General features: G+C 40.4%; 1 protein-coding gene across 1 annotated transcript; it reads left to right on the top strand.

Moving 5' to 3' along the window:
* The first annotated feature begins 434 nt into the window (after positions 1–434).
* Positions 435–10,840, top strand: slc39a7 (solute carrier family 39 member 7). The gene is made up of 8 exons (XM_085263031.1): positions 435–654; positions 2,825–3,352; positions 6,025–6,193; positions 6,830–6,910; positions 7,047–7,181; positions 7,391–7,504; positions 8,267–8,463; positions 9,667–10,840. Exons 2-8 carry the CDS (start codon positions 2,834–2,836, stop codon positions 9,919–9,921), a joined length of 1,470 nt encoding a protein of 489 aa, XP_085119157.1. The 5' UTR covers positions 435–654; positions 2,825–2,833; the 3' UTR covers positions 9,922–10,840.
* Positions 10,841–17,803: the final 6,963 nt, after the last annotated feature.

The following is a 17,803-nucleotide window of genomic DNA, read 5'->3' as shown; positions in this document are numbered from 1 at the left end:
ATTACTTTTTTTAAAAAAATGCGATTTATAATGCAGTAATGACTGCTTCATCAAACGATCATTATCATTGGATTTAAAGCAACTTCTTTTTATGTTCCGCTTTTAAATAAAAGTTATCTGACAATTAATAAAATATAAATGTGTATAATCTTATTATTGTTGTTGTTGTTGTTTATTTATGTCGTGATAGACTCCCTCTCTATCATAAAAAAAAGTCTCCTTCCTTTACATAAATAAACAAACCTTCAGTTAATCGAGTCACGATGTTTATATCCTCCTTGTCTCCGGGTTGGTGCTGTCGGTATCACATATCTCGCGATAATTTGGTTATCTCCTTTAAATGAGAAGAAATTGTACTCTTTTTATTTTGAGTTAAACGTTTTAATATGCCACTATAATGCTTTAAAAAGGCAATAAAATATAATTGAATCTAAGTAGTGAGTAAAAAGGTGTCTCAAAAGCACCACGAAAGGCGGAGGTAGACTTTGAATGGAACGCGTTCCCGCGAGGTTTCGTTTAGTTTAGTTGAGTAAATGCCACGTCTTATTCTCAGCCACCAGCATCATCAACGTAGGCAGAAATATTGGTAGTTCTGAGCCCAGGACAGATCAAGTTATCAAGTGGCCGACACTCGGTGATATCTGGCACGATCTGGTAAGATTTTAATCTTTATATTTTTCTGTTATGTTGCATTCAGACATGTTGCTTCTGCTGCAGCAACATGCTAGCAAGTTTAGTAACTAGCTAGCTAGCCAGCTAGCAGACTTTCCTAACAGCTAATTGAAACCTGCGGTCAGTGGTCCTCTTTGAGCGGCTTTTGCTGTTTACTTTGAGATTAAAGTTGATGCTCTCCACAGGGATTATCCACGTTCACCCACCAAACAGTGAGCAAATAAACAATCACAAGAGAAGACAAAGCTAGCTCAATCAAAGTCAGATTACCTTCACTTCATTGTATCGTCACAGCTAAAATTATACGGCTGCAAGCACACATCAGCAGATGCTGGTGCACATACATACACATGCAGCGATGTATTACAGTATTATATCAAAGCAAACCAGCTAAAAGCACAAAAAACACAAGCTACAAAGTTTGCTTTTTAATTTGAAGAGCTTCAGTCTGGAGCCACAGCAGTGGACAGTTGCAACGGCTTCATGCAAACTCTGATGTATTAAGGATAATTCGCTGTTATCTTGATCAGTTCACTGATCAATCGCCACATTTGGTGCGGATCCCATTTCTTACTGGAAATGCGTCCTAAGACGCACGGAATGACATACGTAGTCATATACTAATAGGTTAGGCTTATTAAGGCTTATTTTTTTGACGTCTCATATCTTGGCGAATAGCTCGAATCCTGCATTTAAAGAAAGTGCTCGTTTCTGCAGTAACTTGTTGCACTGTCTGTACATGCGTAGTTTCTAATTTCCTCTTGAAATACCTTGGATGTCACACAAACTGTTAGGGCCAAAGATTGATTCTGACTCATACTCTGTTCTTCTTGTGATTTTTAAACTCACCATGAACAGAACGTGATCCTAAAATATGGCTAGATGTTTACTGATTAAATAAAGATAACATTGAGGACTATGCTCAATAACTTGTTGCACTGTCTGTACATGCGTAGACAGTGCAACAAAGAGTGACTGGGGATTTGTGCTTCAGCAGGAAACCTACGTCATAACCACAAACCCCTCTGAACCCTATGCTATAACCTACAACATAACCAAACATGCACCTAACTACACATCGGCTCTACGCAGCGCACAACTGTTTTAACTGTCCTGTTGAGTACAGTCAATTCCTTCATCTAATTTTTCGCCTCAGTTTTTGAATTTGTCAGTAAGAGAATAACAGTCATCATCTTACTATAAGGAATAAAATAATCATAGCATCAATATAAAGACTCACAAATGTCAGCAAATTCCTGGGGAGAGACTGGTGAAACAAAAGGGAATGTATAAAGAAGTGAAAAAAGCTTAACACAAATATGTTTGCAAGAAATGATCAAAACAAAGGGTGGGCACCCAGGAGGGAAAGAAGTCCCAACATTGTATCTGGTTCTAACAAACCACCATATATAAAACATCAGGACATGACCACAAAGAAATTAACACATAATGCACCAGGCACAAGCATAAATGCCAGTAAAGTTCAGCAACTTACACAGGTTACGTCATAGGCTCTACAAAGACGGCCTGAGACTAACTGAGAAGCTTTGAGTGTAGATGTAAACATGCCCTCTGAGTTACAGCCATAACTGTATATAAATGAGGAACATAACCATTATTGCATCACCCATTGGTCTTGGATTCTTCTTGTTAAAGGAGCAGGAAGTTACTATATTTGGAGTAGAAGGTGGTAGTTATCAGCTGATGCTAGCTTGGTTACCAAGCTGCATTTTTAAACTGCTTAATATAGATGAGACTAGTAAAGTATTACAATTTCATTGACAGTTGTTCAATAAGGCAATAACAACACAAACAGAGTCATGAGGTCCAGTTCAGTGACTCAAAGTGTGGTCCACCCGACCCTGATCAGCTGCATTTCCCTGTCTGTCAGCAGCCTTAATCTTAAGCCTGAAGAAAATTAAACTGCAGTGTTACAAACAGATTGACCCTCTGTTGTTAAGGATGTGGAAACTGTCCACAGAAGGGAATTTCATAGTTAATTTTGCATCAAACCTTTAAAGATTTCCTTAATGTCATTTGGTTGGACAGTTTAAACTTAGAGTCTGTTTCTTCACCCTCACTTTGGCTTCAGTTTTGATGCTGCTGGGTTTTTATTTATTAGATGTCTTCTTCTCCTTTCTCTACATCCCAGGGTTTTAATATGGGCTGTTTACGTCTGCTGGCATTGACATTGGCAACATCTGCAGTACTGTTGTTAGCATCCCATTTAGCCACTGCTCACAGCCATTCCCATGGTGACCATGGACATACCCACGGCCACCATCACCACCACCATGGCCACTCACACGGCGAGGACGACCACCATGGGCACTCCCATGGCTCTCAGGTGAAGATGTTCCATGGAGCAAGCAAGTGGAGCGCTGAGGCCAACCTGCAGGAAGAGGAGCACGATCACGGACACGGGCACGATCACGGACACGGGCACGATCACGGACACGGCCACGATCACGGACACGGGCACGGACACGGGCACGATCACGGACACGGCCATGGCCACTCTCATGATCACGGCCACGATCACGGACATGATCATGCTCATCATGAGAATGTTGTTCGAGTACACAAGGAGGGAGGTGGACACGAGCACTCACACGGAGGGGAGAGGACAAAGAGGGAGGCAGGCAAAGAGAAGAGGAACATGGTGGAGCTCTGGACACAGGTGAGTGACTGCTTGTTTAGGTTCAGCAGTTGGGTTTGAAGACAAATTAATCATAGTGGCATAAACCTGTTTTTCCTGCTGATGATTTCAGTATGTTGATACAATGTTCACATCTCAGTAAAACTCTATAAAGCATGAAGACAAGAAACGTCTGTCTCATAAGCAGTGTTGGGACTAACGCGTTATTAAGTAACGCGTTACAGTAACTACGTTATTATTGTGGTAACGAGCACGGTAACTAGTTATTATGCCAAAATCAGGAACGCGTTACTCGTTACTGGGATTTAGATAGGGTCGTTACTCGTTACTTCGTGTGGTGGCATCGCGGAGCTTCCACAGATTCAGTAACATTAGCAAGTGGTGGAGGCCAGCAGGTGGAGGAGAGAAAAGGGACGCAGAAGGAAGAGAGACCCGAGGTGGCCGCCGGTCCGAGTGTGAACTGAACTTCAGGTAAGAAGTTATGACCTGCAGTCTCTCTGGGTCAGATATAAACCAAGTTTAGGTGGAGTTTATTTTCGTTATTCTGACTTTTTTCCTACTGCCTACTAGCTAGCATGACTGAGTTTCTATACAGCTGGGTGGGTGCTATGAAGTTAATGATGTTGAACTTTATTTTGTTCATAAGGTTAATTATTAGAGTTGCCAACCGTCCTGTAAAAAACAGAATCGTCTGGTATTCAGAGAAAATATCATGCGTTTTGTATTGAGGTAAAAAGGAACAGTTTGTCCCGTAATTCAGCTAGAATGGAAAAAGACACAAAGCTGGATTTATTCTGTCATGACGCTGCAGCTGCCTCTTCTCCTCTCATTCTCCCCCCTCCCTCTCCTGTTTCTACTTCAATCATGAAACTGATCAATGATCAGCTGATCGTCTTTGCTGTCTTGTTTGTTTATCACCCACTTTGCGCCAGAAAGAGGAAACCAGGAAATGTCGCAATAAAAACAACAGCAGCACGTTTAAGCTTGATCAGCTGTTGTTAGAATTTATTCAGTATTAATTTCTACTATCAGCTGATGTTTGCTGGAGCCACAGCTGCAAAAAAGCTGCTGGTCATGATGTCGGTTTGTATATGTGGTGAGAGGGAAACATGAAGATGAAACCAGGAGATGTCCTTACTGAATCATCAGAGCTGAACAGGTGATGGAGAAACAGGTTTACCTTTTAGGTGACATGAATGAGTTGAAGGGAAGTTATGAACTGTTTCTGAGAGACAAATAACACCAGGTTCCTTTTCTAAGTAGCTGACAGCTGGTAACTGTGCAGGGGCGGATCTAGCAAAGTGTTGCCAGGGGGCCAGGTAGGGCATTAACAGGGAGAGGGGGGCACAAAGAAATACTTTTCTTTCTTATTCTCATTTAAAATGTCTCGCTTTTATTAAATAATCATCTGAATCTTACAACAAACGATTGATAGATTGATACATATATACCATCAGAACAGTGTAAATCACTGTCACAACAGCGTTTGTTTTCATTCAAAGGCTTTATGATTTTTCCTATAATGGTGGGCCAGTCTCTAGTCAAAATGCCCAGGCCAATTTTTTGTCCCAGTCCAGCCCTGTATGCAGCTCATCTGCAGTCTGGTGTTGCCTACATCTTCCTATTCAGAAGGCAGAATTTCCGAGTTCTGAGTACAATCGAAAGCACCACGACTGCAGTTTTTGTGTTGGATGTAAAAAGCGCACATGACGCTGTGACGTAGGCTAGAATCATGGCGGCGGTCAATGACGGTCCAGGTGTGGGATTTCTCTCGTGGAAATATGCACATTATCTTTTCCTTTCTATTGGTAGGTGGCACAGTGCACTTGTGGCAAGTAAGCAAGCTAGAAGACTGGCAAAGTTATGGAAGCAACACATTAACAAGAGAATTCTGAGTAAAACCAAAGTTACTTTCCCTAGTAACTAGTTACTTTGAAAGTAACGAGTAACTTGAAGTAACTGAGTTACTTTTGATAGAAGTAACTAGTAATGTAACTAAGTTACTAATTTAAAGTAACTTACCCAACACTGCTCATAAGCCTCCAAGCAGCAAAGGCTTCATAAATGAAATTGCTTTTTAAAGCCTTAGTTTGTAGTGAGAGGTCTGTTATTGCAAGCTGTTGATCATGGTTTACATTCTTTTGAAGTTATAGTTGTGCAGCAAAGCAGCAGGATTCTTGAGACAAAATCAGACTCGTTGTGATCTCATAACAAATTGAATTGTGGAGTTTTGCGCAACTGGGTGATATCTGTATGCAACTTATTGTGTGCCTTTATCTGTATCTTCTCTAAAGAGTTTCCCTGGCTCTCGTTTGTTTCTTATTTTGAGGAACTTGAATGTGCTGTCTGTTCCCTGAATGACTCACAGCCTTGCAGTGGTGCATTGTTACTACTGAAGAACAAAGTTGGAGTTATAGTCGGCATCCAAATGGCTCCTTGGTGCTGTATCTGTGTGAGCCAGAAGCTCTTTAGTTTTGTTTTCCAGTCATCAGCTCTGTGCTGACCGATCCGAAAACCTCAGAATATTATATTTTATCCTTATATTTTATATTATATTTGTATCCTTTCCTTTTTTTTCCTCTCCTAGTTTATATATTTTCCTTCATGTTTCTTCTTTAGTGAGTTAAGGATTATCTTTCACATGAATACAAAGCATTTGAAATTTAAACTCCCTCCTTCATCTTTGTCTGCAGGCTGTCGGAGCCACTCTGCTCATTAGTGCAGCTCCCTTCCTCATCCTGTTTCTGATCCCAGTTCAGTCCAACAGCGACCAGCACCAGAATCTGCTCAAAGTGCTGCTGAGCTTCGCATCTGGTGGATTGCTGGGTGACGCCTTCCTCCACCTCATACCACATGCTCTGGGTGAGTACGAGTTCCATTCTCATTTCCTTTTTCTTTTCTTTTTTTTTTTACTGTAAGTTTATGTAAGTGAAGATTTTAAGTATTTATAAAGTGTTTCAAATATGCTCACGTTAATTACAAAGATCGTATGACAGAGACAATAGTTTTTAATTGATTACAGTGATATTCAGTCCAGTGATTTTGCACGTCGGGCACTGAAAAAGTAAACACATATATACAGCGAGAGATGTTGCAACAGTTAGAAAATATGACACTTTGTGGAAAAGGTTGTAGTCGGGCAAAGTCTTTGCGTCTGGTTTTGACTTCTTCTCTTCCTGTATCAGCACTTACGTGGTGTTATTGTCAAAGTGGCGACACCTGTCGTTCAGGAGAATACTGCAACGGCTAAATAGAAGTGACTGCGTGATGATGTTGCGGCGGCGTGCTACGCGACCCATGCGGAGGGTATACTGGTGCCTTTACAGCTTTGGCACTCCTGTCAAAGCCATAATTGCCTGTGATGGTAAAATGAGCAGCTCGGTGTCTCTGTTGGTTTTAACTTTTAGATTTGTTAAACAGCTGAGAGAGAAAAACAGAGCAGCACGATCCTCACTTTGTCTTTCTGACGTCTCCTCGTGTCATATTTGTTTTGCACAGAGCCCCACTCACATCACGGAGATGGGGATCATGGACACTCGCATGCAACTGAAGAGTCGCATGACCACGGCCACTCTCACGGTATGCATTAATGGGATTTCCTTTTTTTAATGTTGCCTGTGTGTTGTCTGGTTATTTGCCGGTGATTTTAAAAGAAAACGTTTCTAAAGCCAAGCAGAGCTCATGAAGCAGTGCTCCCTATTCCCTACCTGTATAGGAGCGGCCCACGGTCATATGATGTCTGTGGGTCTTTGGGTTCTCGGTGGGATCATCGCTTTCCTAGTGGTGGAAAAATTTGTGCGTCTGCTGAAGGGAGGACATGGCCACGGACACTCCCATGGACACTCTCACGGTACGCTGGAGGAAACTCTTCTTTTGATCAAGCTCCTTTAAATTGCCCTGAAAGATCAGTTGTGTACAAAACCAGATTCCTGCATATAGTAAATGTTATTTTGTTGCTGTTTTCAGTTCAGAAGTTTTTTGTAAAACTGCATGTTCACTAGATTTCCCAGCTATATTCTCTGTAGGTGTTTTGAACTTTGTTCTGTGTGGCTTTTTCAGTTGCTACCAAAGAGAAGGACAGTGATGGAGAGGAGGAAAAAGAAAAGAAGAAGAAGGAGAAGAAAGAAAGCAAAGATCAGAAACCATCAAAGAAAGAGGAGAAAAAGAGTACAGGTGAAGCACTGAAGTGTAGTTTCTGTGCTGAAGCAACTGATTTCAAACAGAATTTGAACCTGCACACACCCACACTTCTTTGAGCTTCTTAAAAATGCTGCTGCAGGACGTTCACTGATAGAGCTTGGTCACTGTGTGCGTCAGCCTGTGTGTGGCTTATTTTTACGAGTCATAACTACACAATAGTGGTAGTAAAAATGACATTTTCTACTGTTTATTCCCATTGCTGCCATCTTGGATTGTAAAGTTGGGTTGTGGTATGGCTGCTCTGACTTTTTAAGGGGGAAAATCCCCTTTGGCGAACTCTGAATTTCCAAATTCCCACTTCAGATGGAACTGGGATAGAATTAACGTGGCGCAGAGGTTGGATTCTTGATTGTCTGGAATCTGCAAAAATGTGCAGTTGAGGATAAAACAGAACATGTTCACATGTGAGATGGTGAACAGACTGGTACCAGGCAGTCTCCCATTCAAGTACCAACCAGGCCCGACCCTGCTTAGCTTCAGAGATCAGCTGTGTGTAACACAAAACAGAACCAAGCTGCAAACATGTTTTCTTGGTCTTTCAAAATCTGTTTGGAATCAAGTTTTTAATGTGCGTGTCAGAGGAAAGAATGTTCACATTTTTCTTGGGTTGTTCTTATTTATGTTTTTTTTTGTGGGAATCGTGAAACATAAAAAGCTCATTGTTTGCATCAATCCATGAGCCACTAAACACTTTACATATTCTTCGGGTCTTTACTGTTCCTTCCACTAATGCAGATATCAAGGTGTCTGGTTACCTAAACCTGGCAGCTGACTTCACACATAATTTCACTGATGGTTTGGCAATTGGAGCTTCATTCCTGGTTGGTCCAGCTGTGGGCACCGTCACCACCATCACCATCCTGCTTCATGAGGTCCCACATGAGATCGGAGACTTTGCCATCCTCGTCCAGTCTGGCTGCACCAAGAGGAAGGTAACCACCAAATATGAAAAAGCTGCAAAAAGTCTCAAAGTCGTTGACACAGTGTACACACACTTGTCAGTATACTTAACAAAGTATAAACAAGCAGCAAACAACAACTACATACAAGGAGGAATTAATAAGAACTATTCAAACAAAGACAGCCTGTCTACATGCAGTTTTCTAATTAAACTGTAAAGCGTGTTCACCAGGAAATGGTTATCCACCCACATACTGACACATCTTGTCTCGTGGTCAGTTTAGTCTCTAAATGACAACCCAAACAGCATCCACAGTCATTAAATATGTAAAGCCACTGCTCCACCTTCCCCATAAAACACAGTGGAAAACCTGCTGTGGTCTGACTGGCAACTGTGCTTTTGAACCATGAAACTCTTGAATTTTGGTATAGAGGCCAAAAAGTCCTTGGATTTCTGTGTACAGTTCTCAGCGCACTTTTAACTGAGTGAAACTGTAAAACTCCATAGTGGTGCTGAAAATAGAGAGACTAGACGAATCCTTCAATTGTCACACAAGGGTAAATTTGGTTGTATCAGCAGTAAAAAAAACAAACCACATACACAAACAGAACAAGACACGGAACAGAAACACACAATTTTTACATATTTACATCATGGACAATAGTTACCAAAGCAGAGTACTGTACAGGTATTAAAATTAGAGTACAGATAAGGACAAAAAGTAGTAAACAAGCCAAACAAATATTTTTGGTACAAATTCACCCTGACTGTGTGATGCTGCTGTGCTCTTTGCTGATATGTACAGGGAAGCTGCTTTGGTCCACACATGCAAAACAAGCTTCCTCTTGCACCTTTCTTTCACAATAAAAGCCTTTGATATATGCACAGTATGACAGCTGTACTCTTGGAATATATGCAACATATTTAAAGCTAATTGTAAGATTTGAATAAACTCCTATCTCTGGTTTTAGCTTTAAAATAGAAAATTTATTTTTTCAATAGTAATTAAATATATATATATATATATATATATATATATATATATATATATATATATATATATATATATTTATTTTTAGTGCAGATTACCTAGTATGTGGTGCAAAAATAGACATTTATATACTGGATTAAAATGGGGACCAAAATATTCTGGTTCTCTTTAAAAGATTTTTAAAAATATATATAAAACTATAGAAAATTAATGAAGCATTGTCTTCTCCCTCCTTGCCTGCAGGCCATGTGTCTACAGCTGCTGACCGCTCTGGGAGCTCTGGCTGGGACAGCTTGCTCGCTGTTGGCTGAAGGTGTGGGTGCCGCTGCCACCGCCTGGATCCTGCCCTTCACGGCTGGCGGGTTCGTTTACATCGCCACAGTGACGGTACTCCCAGAGCTGCTGGCGGGCCGCTCCAGTTTCGGCCAGTCTCTAATGGAAATTCTTGCCCTGCTGTTCGGAGTTGGCATGATGGTGCTGATCGCGGAGTACGAGTGAGGCGCTGCAGAGCGCACAGACTTCTTACAGCACAGGGGATGGAGAGACAGAGAGAAGAGGTCAAACGGTTAAAAAAGCCTTTTCACGTAGAGATCATGTGGATTATTTTTGTCAAAGCTGTGTTTCCTTGTTTGTTTCTTTTTTTTTTTTTTTTTTTTTTAAATTGAGTTGTATTTTGGCACAAACGCCACTACTTGATGGAAAGTGGAAAAACTGATGTTTTTGTTGTGTAGTGTCTGTTTTTCTTAGCAGTTCATGCGCACATCCCTGATTTGTATAACTACTTTGTGGTTTTTGAGAGGAGTAGTGTTAACTTCTTGATTGTTAACACTGCTCCACTAAAGAAACTGACAGCTGGAAGAAATAACATGAGTGGAAGGATTTTTGGGAAAGGGAAGAACGTGGATGTGGACTCTTTCTGTACAACGGCTCAGTATCAACTTAACATCTTCACTACATCGACCATCCGGCCGCCATCTAACTACATGCTGAGCTGACAAGTAACTTCCCTCTAAGTCAGAAACATTTTCCATCTGAATCCATATCAGTTTAAGATGTAACAGGTCTTCTGTTCATTTCAAGCTTTGGTGAGTGAAAGAGTGGAGACAGTGCTGGTGTGGCTCCCACTGAAGTGACTCAGTGCTCTGTTCTACTTGATTAATATCTGTTTAGTTTGAATGTACCCAATCTCAATATTTTTACATTCCACACAATAAAAGTGAATGTGGCTTTTACGCATGTGCTACAAATGGCAACATAATTACTCTGAAATTATTAAACTCTCACCTGGTTGTTTGTTAAAGTAGAAGCAGTTTTCACATTCCTAACCAAACTATTTTTTTCAGCTGATGACAAAGAATAAATAAAACACTTGCAGCTGTTCTGAAATCCTCAATAAAGGGTAATTATTTTCAAAGTGTTGATGATTTTTCTGTATGTTCTGTAATTGACCGTAACAAGATTATAATGAAATGGTTTTAAGTTGTTAGAAGTGATGTTACCAAACACAGAAATGTTTTTTGTGACTCTCCAAAAGTTGATTCTGTTCATCTGGACGTAGCGTTTTCAGTGGGAGAAAACATTCAGATGAACACAACCAACTTGTGGAGATGTACTTACCTGGATGATTGAGCATGCGTCAAGATGTTTTTTGTGGCTATTTTCAGAAAAGACCACAAGAGGGAGTAAGAGATGTCTCGCGCAGCATTTGTTGTGCTTGACAGATCTCACGTCCTCAAATCATGTTAAAAGCACCTTAAAGGACATTTGCTGGACTTGTGAAGCAACACACTTGTGTGTTTGTGGGTTTATTTTTTTTATTTCACAAGAGTTAAAGATAGTGGCAGAACAATCTGACCTAGATGACTGAGAACCTCCAAGGTTTCACAATGGTTTCAACCAAAACCTCTGCTGAGAATGACCCACGCCTTTTTCCACACCTTGGTGTATGTGGTGAGGTGCACGGCCAATAGGCCATTTGGCTTTATAAGAAAATGATCCTGGATGAGTCACTTTCTTTCCAAGCTCCTTAGACCATAATCTCCAGATTTAACCATGTTTAGGCAAAATGGCTAATCACAATTATTTATTTAGTTATTTTAGAATTCACTATAGACTCAGAAGGCAAGTTGTTTGGCAAAATAAACATTTTTTATATGGCTGCTCTGCGATTTGCCACTAGATTTGATCAACTCTGTTGTTTAGCCAAACCATACCAATCAAACAGGTCACTCCCACCTGACCTACTTAGCTGATCTAATCTGGTCTTTCCTGCTCCACGACCTTCAAACAACTTTTCGTAAAATGCAGTTTTAAAACGAGGAAAAGCTAGAAACAAAAACAAACTGAGCCTGTTGATGCACGCAAACCTACGAAATCTGTGAAAAAATTATTGATCTTTATACAACTGGTAGCTTTAAACAACAATAAGGTCACAATGTGACATGACATTTAGCTCTGTGCTGATTAATTCAGTCATCCTACTCTACACAGGCTGTCTTTTGGTGTGAGGGCTCTGCTACAAAGCAAGGTGTTGATCTTAAAGTCAATAATTTTCTGTGTTACAAAAATTATTTTATTTCTGCCTGGATAAATCACGATGGTAACGTATGCTGAACACATAACTTGGTCAGAATAAGGTTATGTTCTGAGTTTTGGCTCATCTAGAAGTTTTTTTTCATTTATGGCATATAATAAGTGTGATATAAATTTGGATTATCTGCTGGGGCTATATGTTTTATTTGTGCACCTTGTTAAGATGTAAGTTACTAACATAAAGAATGAAGCCCAGCTGCAATTTTACAGCAATGCAAACTGTGCCTGCATTGCTAGAATTTGTATGTATTAGTTTGGTGATGCAGAAAATGTCTATTTATTTTTTATATATTTTATGTAATCTGGTGCCAAGTCTCTTTTACAATGCTGGTATTGCAAGCTAGTAGAACACAGAAGACACAGAGGATCCCTATTCAATCAGTAAAATTAAAATCACTTTGCTCTGAAGTGATTTCGAGCCTAATAAAGTGATTCCTTTGTTAGTCTGTAGGACAGCAATTTAATGTATAAATAATTCCAGTTTCAGAATTCTAATCTGTTGGCATCACACTGTAAATAAACAAACGCAGAGTGTGTTGAATTTTATGTTCTTATAGATTTTTATGTGTAAGATGTTTATGACCATATCATTGAATAACATCTCAGATTGGTGTGGGAGGCACTCACAGGGATCCGTTTGTGCATGTGCCTTGGTGTCACGTGACATGTGAGCCTGAAGCAGATAGCCGGGCTAAACAGTCGAAACTGATAACCACTATCGAAATCCATTATCTCCAATTGCAGTTTTAGATTAGGAATACATTCACTGACTCCCTCAGACATCGGTGCGTTGGTGGGTCTTTGTGTCTGGGGATGGGCGTCCAGGTACACACCGGCTCACTCCTTGGCGGCCGCTTGTCGGGGCCTGGAGCCTGGGGCTCGCTCGGGCCACTTCGGAGGTGGGGTGCCCCTGGCCTCTCGGCCTGGGGCTCGGTCACTCAGGCACAGCTGGCTGCCGGCGGAGCTCACGGGCACGTCACTGCAACCCCCCCTGGCTTCTGCTCCGCGGCTGCTGAGTGACCCCTCATCTGGGACTCTCCTCAGCTCTTTCTGGGACAGTGGCGCGGCTGCCCCTCTGTTGGTCTTCCTTGGTCTCTTGTGTTCTGGGGGCCTCTGGATGTCTGGAGTTTTAATCTCCTCCATACCTGCTTCATGTCCTGGTGGACGGGGCTGTGGCCCCCCCACACCCTCTAGCAGATCATTACATGAAGGAACCTTTTAAAAACAAGCGCGTCCATGCTCACAGGTGTACACACGGGTGATCACACACACAAACTACACCCTTTTTGGCTCCTACCTCAAAGCACACTGTGCGCTGTCGATCTTACGTGCTGCACAATAATGTTTAACATTTAGTATTTACTCTTATAGTCCCATATATCATCGTGATGTTGTTTATTATGTTGCTCTCGTTTTCTTCTGCTTGTTTTCTTTTTTCATTCTCAACAGGTGAAATTAAAAAAGGAAAACAAAACAAAACACAATAAGATGTAATATTTAGTATCTACTGTTAGCTAGTTTATTGTAGAGATGGCACGATACCACTTTTTTATGTCCGATACCGATACCGATATCATAAATTTGGATATCTGCCGATACCGATATGAATCCGATATAGTGTTTTTTAATCAACAAAACTGTTTTTTAAAATATCTTGCTGCATTTTGCAAGTCTGCAAGTTCATACTCAAGTTTAAAACAACAACTACACTAAAGCTATTCTGTTATACCTGTATACAAAAAAAATATTTCATAGTTCAGCAATACTGATCAATCTAATAAACTTAAACCTACACCATCCTCCCTATTCTGGTATTTTAAAGAGTACTTAGCGTAAATATTAAGCAACCTAACTAATAGGGTTCCAACTCCCAGCAACAACAAAAATAAATAAATAAAAAATAGGGAACCACCCCTCACGCTCCACCTCATGATGCTTAATCGACGTAATCAACCTTAATTTGATGCAGTGTGAAAAAAAATGCACAGAAATCAATTATTTTTCAAGAAATATTAAATAGATTCAACATCTTTCTTCAACAAAATTGCAGACTGCACAGATGGTACCTTCCCAAAGGAAAAAGTACTATAGCTTACTAGGGTATATATATTAGACTTAATAGTCACTATATACAGTAATTGACTTCTATTCATTTTACATCAAATTAAAACTTTGGGTGTCAGATAATTATTTATTAAAAGCTAGACATTTTAAATGAGAATAAGAAAGAAAAGTATGTCTTTGTGCCCCCTTTTCCCAGTTAATGCCCTATCGGCCCCCCTGGCTAAACTTTGCTAGATCCGCCCCTGCACAGTTACCAGCGTCAGCTACGTAGAAAACGATCCTGGTGTAGAAAGTAATATTAAATAAATTCTAACAACAGCTTATCAAGCTTAAACGTGCTGCTGTTGTTCAGCCGCTGGTTTCCTCTTTCTGGTGCAAAGTGGGCCAAAAACAAAGACGGACTCGCGACAGAAAAGCCGATCAGCTGATCATTTAAGCAGTTTCACGATTGAAGTAGCAGCCGGAGAGCGAGAGGCAGTCGCTCGTTAAGCTTAACGCAGGAATGCTTTACAAACATTCAGAGATGGACTTACACACTTGTTTTACTTCTCTCGGGGATAACTTTGTCGGAGATGAAATGCCAGGTTGCTAGCGAAGCTCCAAATGCTATCCAGACCACAGGTCCCGCATGCCACAGCCGCTCTATCACGTGATGCATACTGCTCCGACGTGCTAACGTTCTGAGGTGAGTTACGTGTGTTGCAAGTTTTGTGAGGTGCTTTCCTGATATTTAATGGATCGGATTACATTTTTTATTTTTCTCCGATATCCGATCCAGTAATTTAGGTCAGTATCGGACCGATACCGATACGTAATATCGGATCGGTCCATCTCTAGTTTATTGTGATGGTGTTGTTTTTATTATGTTGCTCTTTGTTGTTTATTTTCTCTTCTGGTTTTTTATCTCCATACAGTTGATCCAGGTGTTTTGTTTGTTTTTCTTTTTTTTTCTTCTCCCCTCTATTTTTCTTTCTCTCCCTCTCTTTCTTTCATTCTTTCTCCCTGTCCTCTCCCCCAGTCATGTCTGTCCCGTCTTTAAAAAATGAAAATACAATAAATACATAATTATAATAAAGGTCAATCAAATGGACCAATATGGCAAGGCCATGATGATCCACTTGGTAAAGTAAATCCACTTGTCATCTTTCTTGGCTTTCAGACAACAATTCTGATGGCTAAAGATCCAAACGGGACAGGCAAAAAAAAAAAAGGAATACATTCACTGACTGTTCACTGACTGATTTATCAAAGGAGTGGCATAAATGTGTTTCTCTTGAAAATATCTAACCTACATTCTGCAGATGTTATTTACACTAATCATCATACAAGCAAAAGACTGACATACCATTAACGTACCCATAAAACTTTATTTCCTTTCATTTACTGTTGTAATTGGATGTTGACCTTAATCAGTTGTTACTTCGTCGCCTACTGGTTGTAAAAAAAAACAAAAAAAAAAAAACGCTATACAGCTGTGCAGCTCACCTGCTACTCTTTTTTTTTTTTTTGCCAAGAAAGATCCCAAGTGCCTTTACTTTGCCTATTGGATCATCATCATCGTGCTTAACGGGTCCAGGAGCTCTCAATGCAGGGCATGGGACGGGAATCAAATTGTGACACCTCATTCTTGCTGTAGTCTACAAAGAATTGTATAGACCCATCTTTCTTCACTATGAGAAGTATGGGGCTACACCACACACTAGCTATGTCCCAATTCCTAGGCCACATCCTTCAAAGGCCGCATTTGGAGGCCAATAATGTCACAGCCAGGCCATGAAGGCTGTCCCAATTCAAAGGCTGCTCCAAATGGGGCCGACAAATACGTCCTTCATTTCCCTCGATTTATTTAAAATATTATTGTTAGTCTTTTTTCAGGGTTTTATTTGTTCCTGAGTAAATTGGTTTGGCTGAGATTAAAGTTTACACAGCTGAATAAATGTCAAGCTGATTGAACAGAAGTGTGAGATGGTGGAGAATTTACTCCAATGTCCTCTTATATTTTAGTGAGCAAGGAGTAGACGGCTGAGTTTATTAAACTCTACTGAGACAGCTGGGGATGCAAATCTGAAGGCTAGATCGTCCCATTTCACAACCTCGCACTTCCGGCCTTCGGAGGACCCGGCCCCCATAGACCGCGAAAGCCTGGTCCTTCAAAGGATGCGGCCTAGGAATTGGGACATAGCTAATGTGTGACTCTTCTATTACTCCCAGCTTTACAACTTCAGCCAATTTTCTTTGAACCATTTGCCTTTTATGTTTAGGGAACCTGTAGGGCCGTAAACACAAGTTCAAGCATGGGCATGTCTCACAATCTCAATGAGATTGAAGCTGAGCCACAAACCACACCCTGGCAAAGTTTTTTTGCTTGTTTTTAAAATCAGACAAATATACTGCTATTAAAAAAATTTTGCCTGGCTGTTTTCAGCAGGCTGGATTGAAAAGCTCCAGAGTTTATCGAGCGACCTGACATTTCAAGAGGGCTCACTCGACCAGATGTGCATGTGTTATTGATTAATTCATTTGCCTTGCTTAAATGACCTCTGTTTAGAATTTATCATTACTCCCATACTCCCCAAAATGATGATGGTCTTATGTATAGTATGATATTTATGTGTTTGGGTAATAATTACTGTTCATTAACATGCAGAAATGCTTACTTTGCCCCACAAAAATGTCTTTAATTCGTGGCACTTTACAAGCTATAGATATGTTCCATTAATGAACATATTATTTTCCTTTAAAGCTTTTGTTTCTATTTATTTAGCTTTAAACACCTTAAAAATATATCTAACTTTTCCAGGAGGAAAATAAATTCTGGGAAGAACTTCAAAAGAAGTATCTTGAACCTCTGCCTGATGACAAAGAAAAACAGAAAAAGATGGCCAATGAGCTGCGAGAGCTGAGAAACAAAGTAAGTGTTGGAAGATGTGTTATCAAGAATGGGCACCATTTATGTCCTATGATTCCAGGTTGAAAGCGCTGTTACTTGGAGATGATATCCAAATTGATCCAATTGCCTTCATGTTTATTTTGGGATTTGCAGTTTCAGTTGTGATCCAGTTCCTTGCGATGCTATACCACAGGTGACCTCTTACATCAAATCGCAGTGTTTTGATACTCACCAAGAGAATCTAACATTCTTATTTTGTGTTCATTGTGTTCAGGATTCACACTCTCATACATTATGTAGCCATTGTGGACACAGAATCCAAAGCGATAAAGAAACTTGAAAAACAGAAGTCTTACCTGCAAGGCAAAAGGGTATTTGCAACTATATTACATAGACAGATTATTTGTATTCTTTTAACTGTACAGAAATAATTTTTTGTGCTAATGTTTGTTCAATTGCCTTCCAGCATAGCTCCAGCTCTAATGCAGACTCAAGCTACAGCTCCATGGAGGACTTTGAGATTGAGGACAGCGATGTTGAGTCAGAGGTCACCAGAAAGCAGATGTAGTATAAAAATCCGGTGTGCCTTATGGTTAGCATCTCACCCTGCCTTTCGGGTGCTACCGCAGGTGCCTTTGACGTTGCAAAACGTTTAGCTGACATTGTTGTGTTTGTTGGGGAGAAAACAAACATACAGTACAGCACTTCAGATTGACACTGCTAGCGATCAAAGATTTATGGAAGCTTGACACGCTGAATGCATTTTGTACTGTACATGAGATTGATTGACAGTGGTCTACAGACGATCAGGACGCAGAACACAATGCGCTGTAA

This window comes from Mchenga conophoros, linkage group LG22, assembly GCF_057382185.1.
Source record: "Mchenga conophoros isolate Kocher_MC1m ecotype Shallow Benthic linkage group LG22, M_conophoros_male_GT1.1, whole genome shotgun sequence".
Classification (NCBI taxonomy): Eukaryota; Metazoa; Chordata; class Actinopteri; order Cichliformes; family Cichlidae; genus Mchenga; species Mchenga conophoros.
This window is presented reverse-complemented; position numbering and strand designations above follow the sequence as displayed.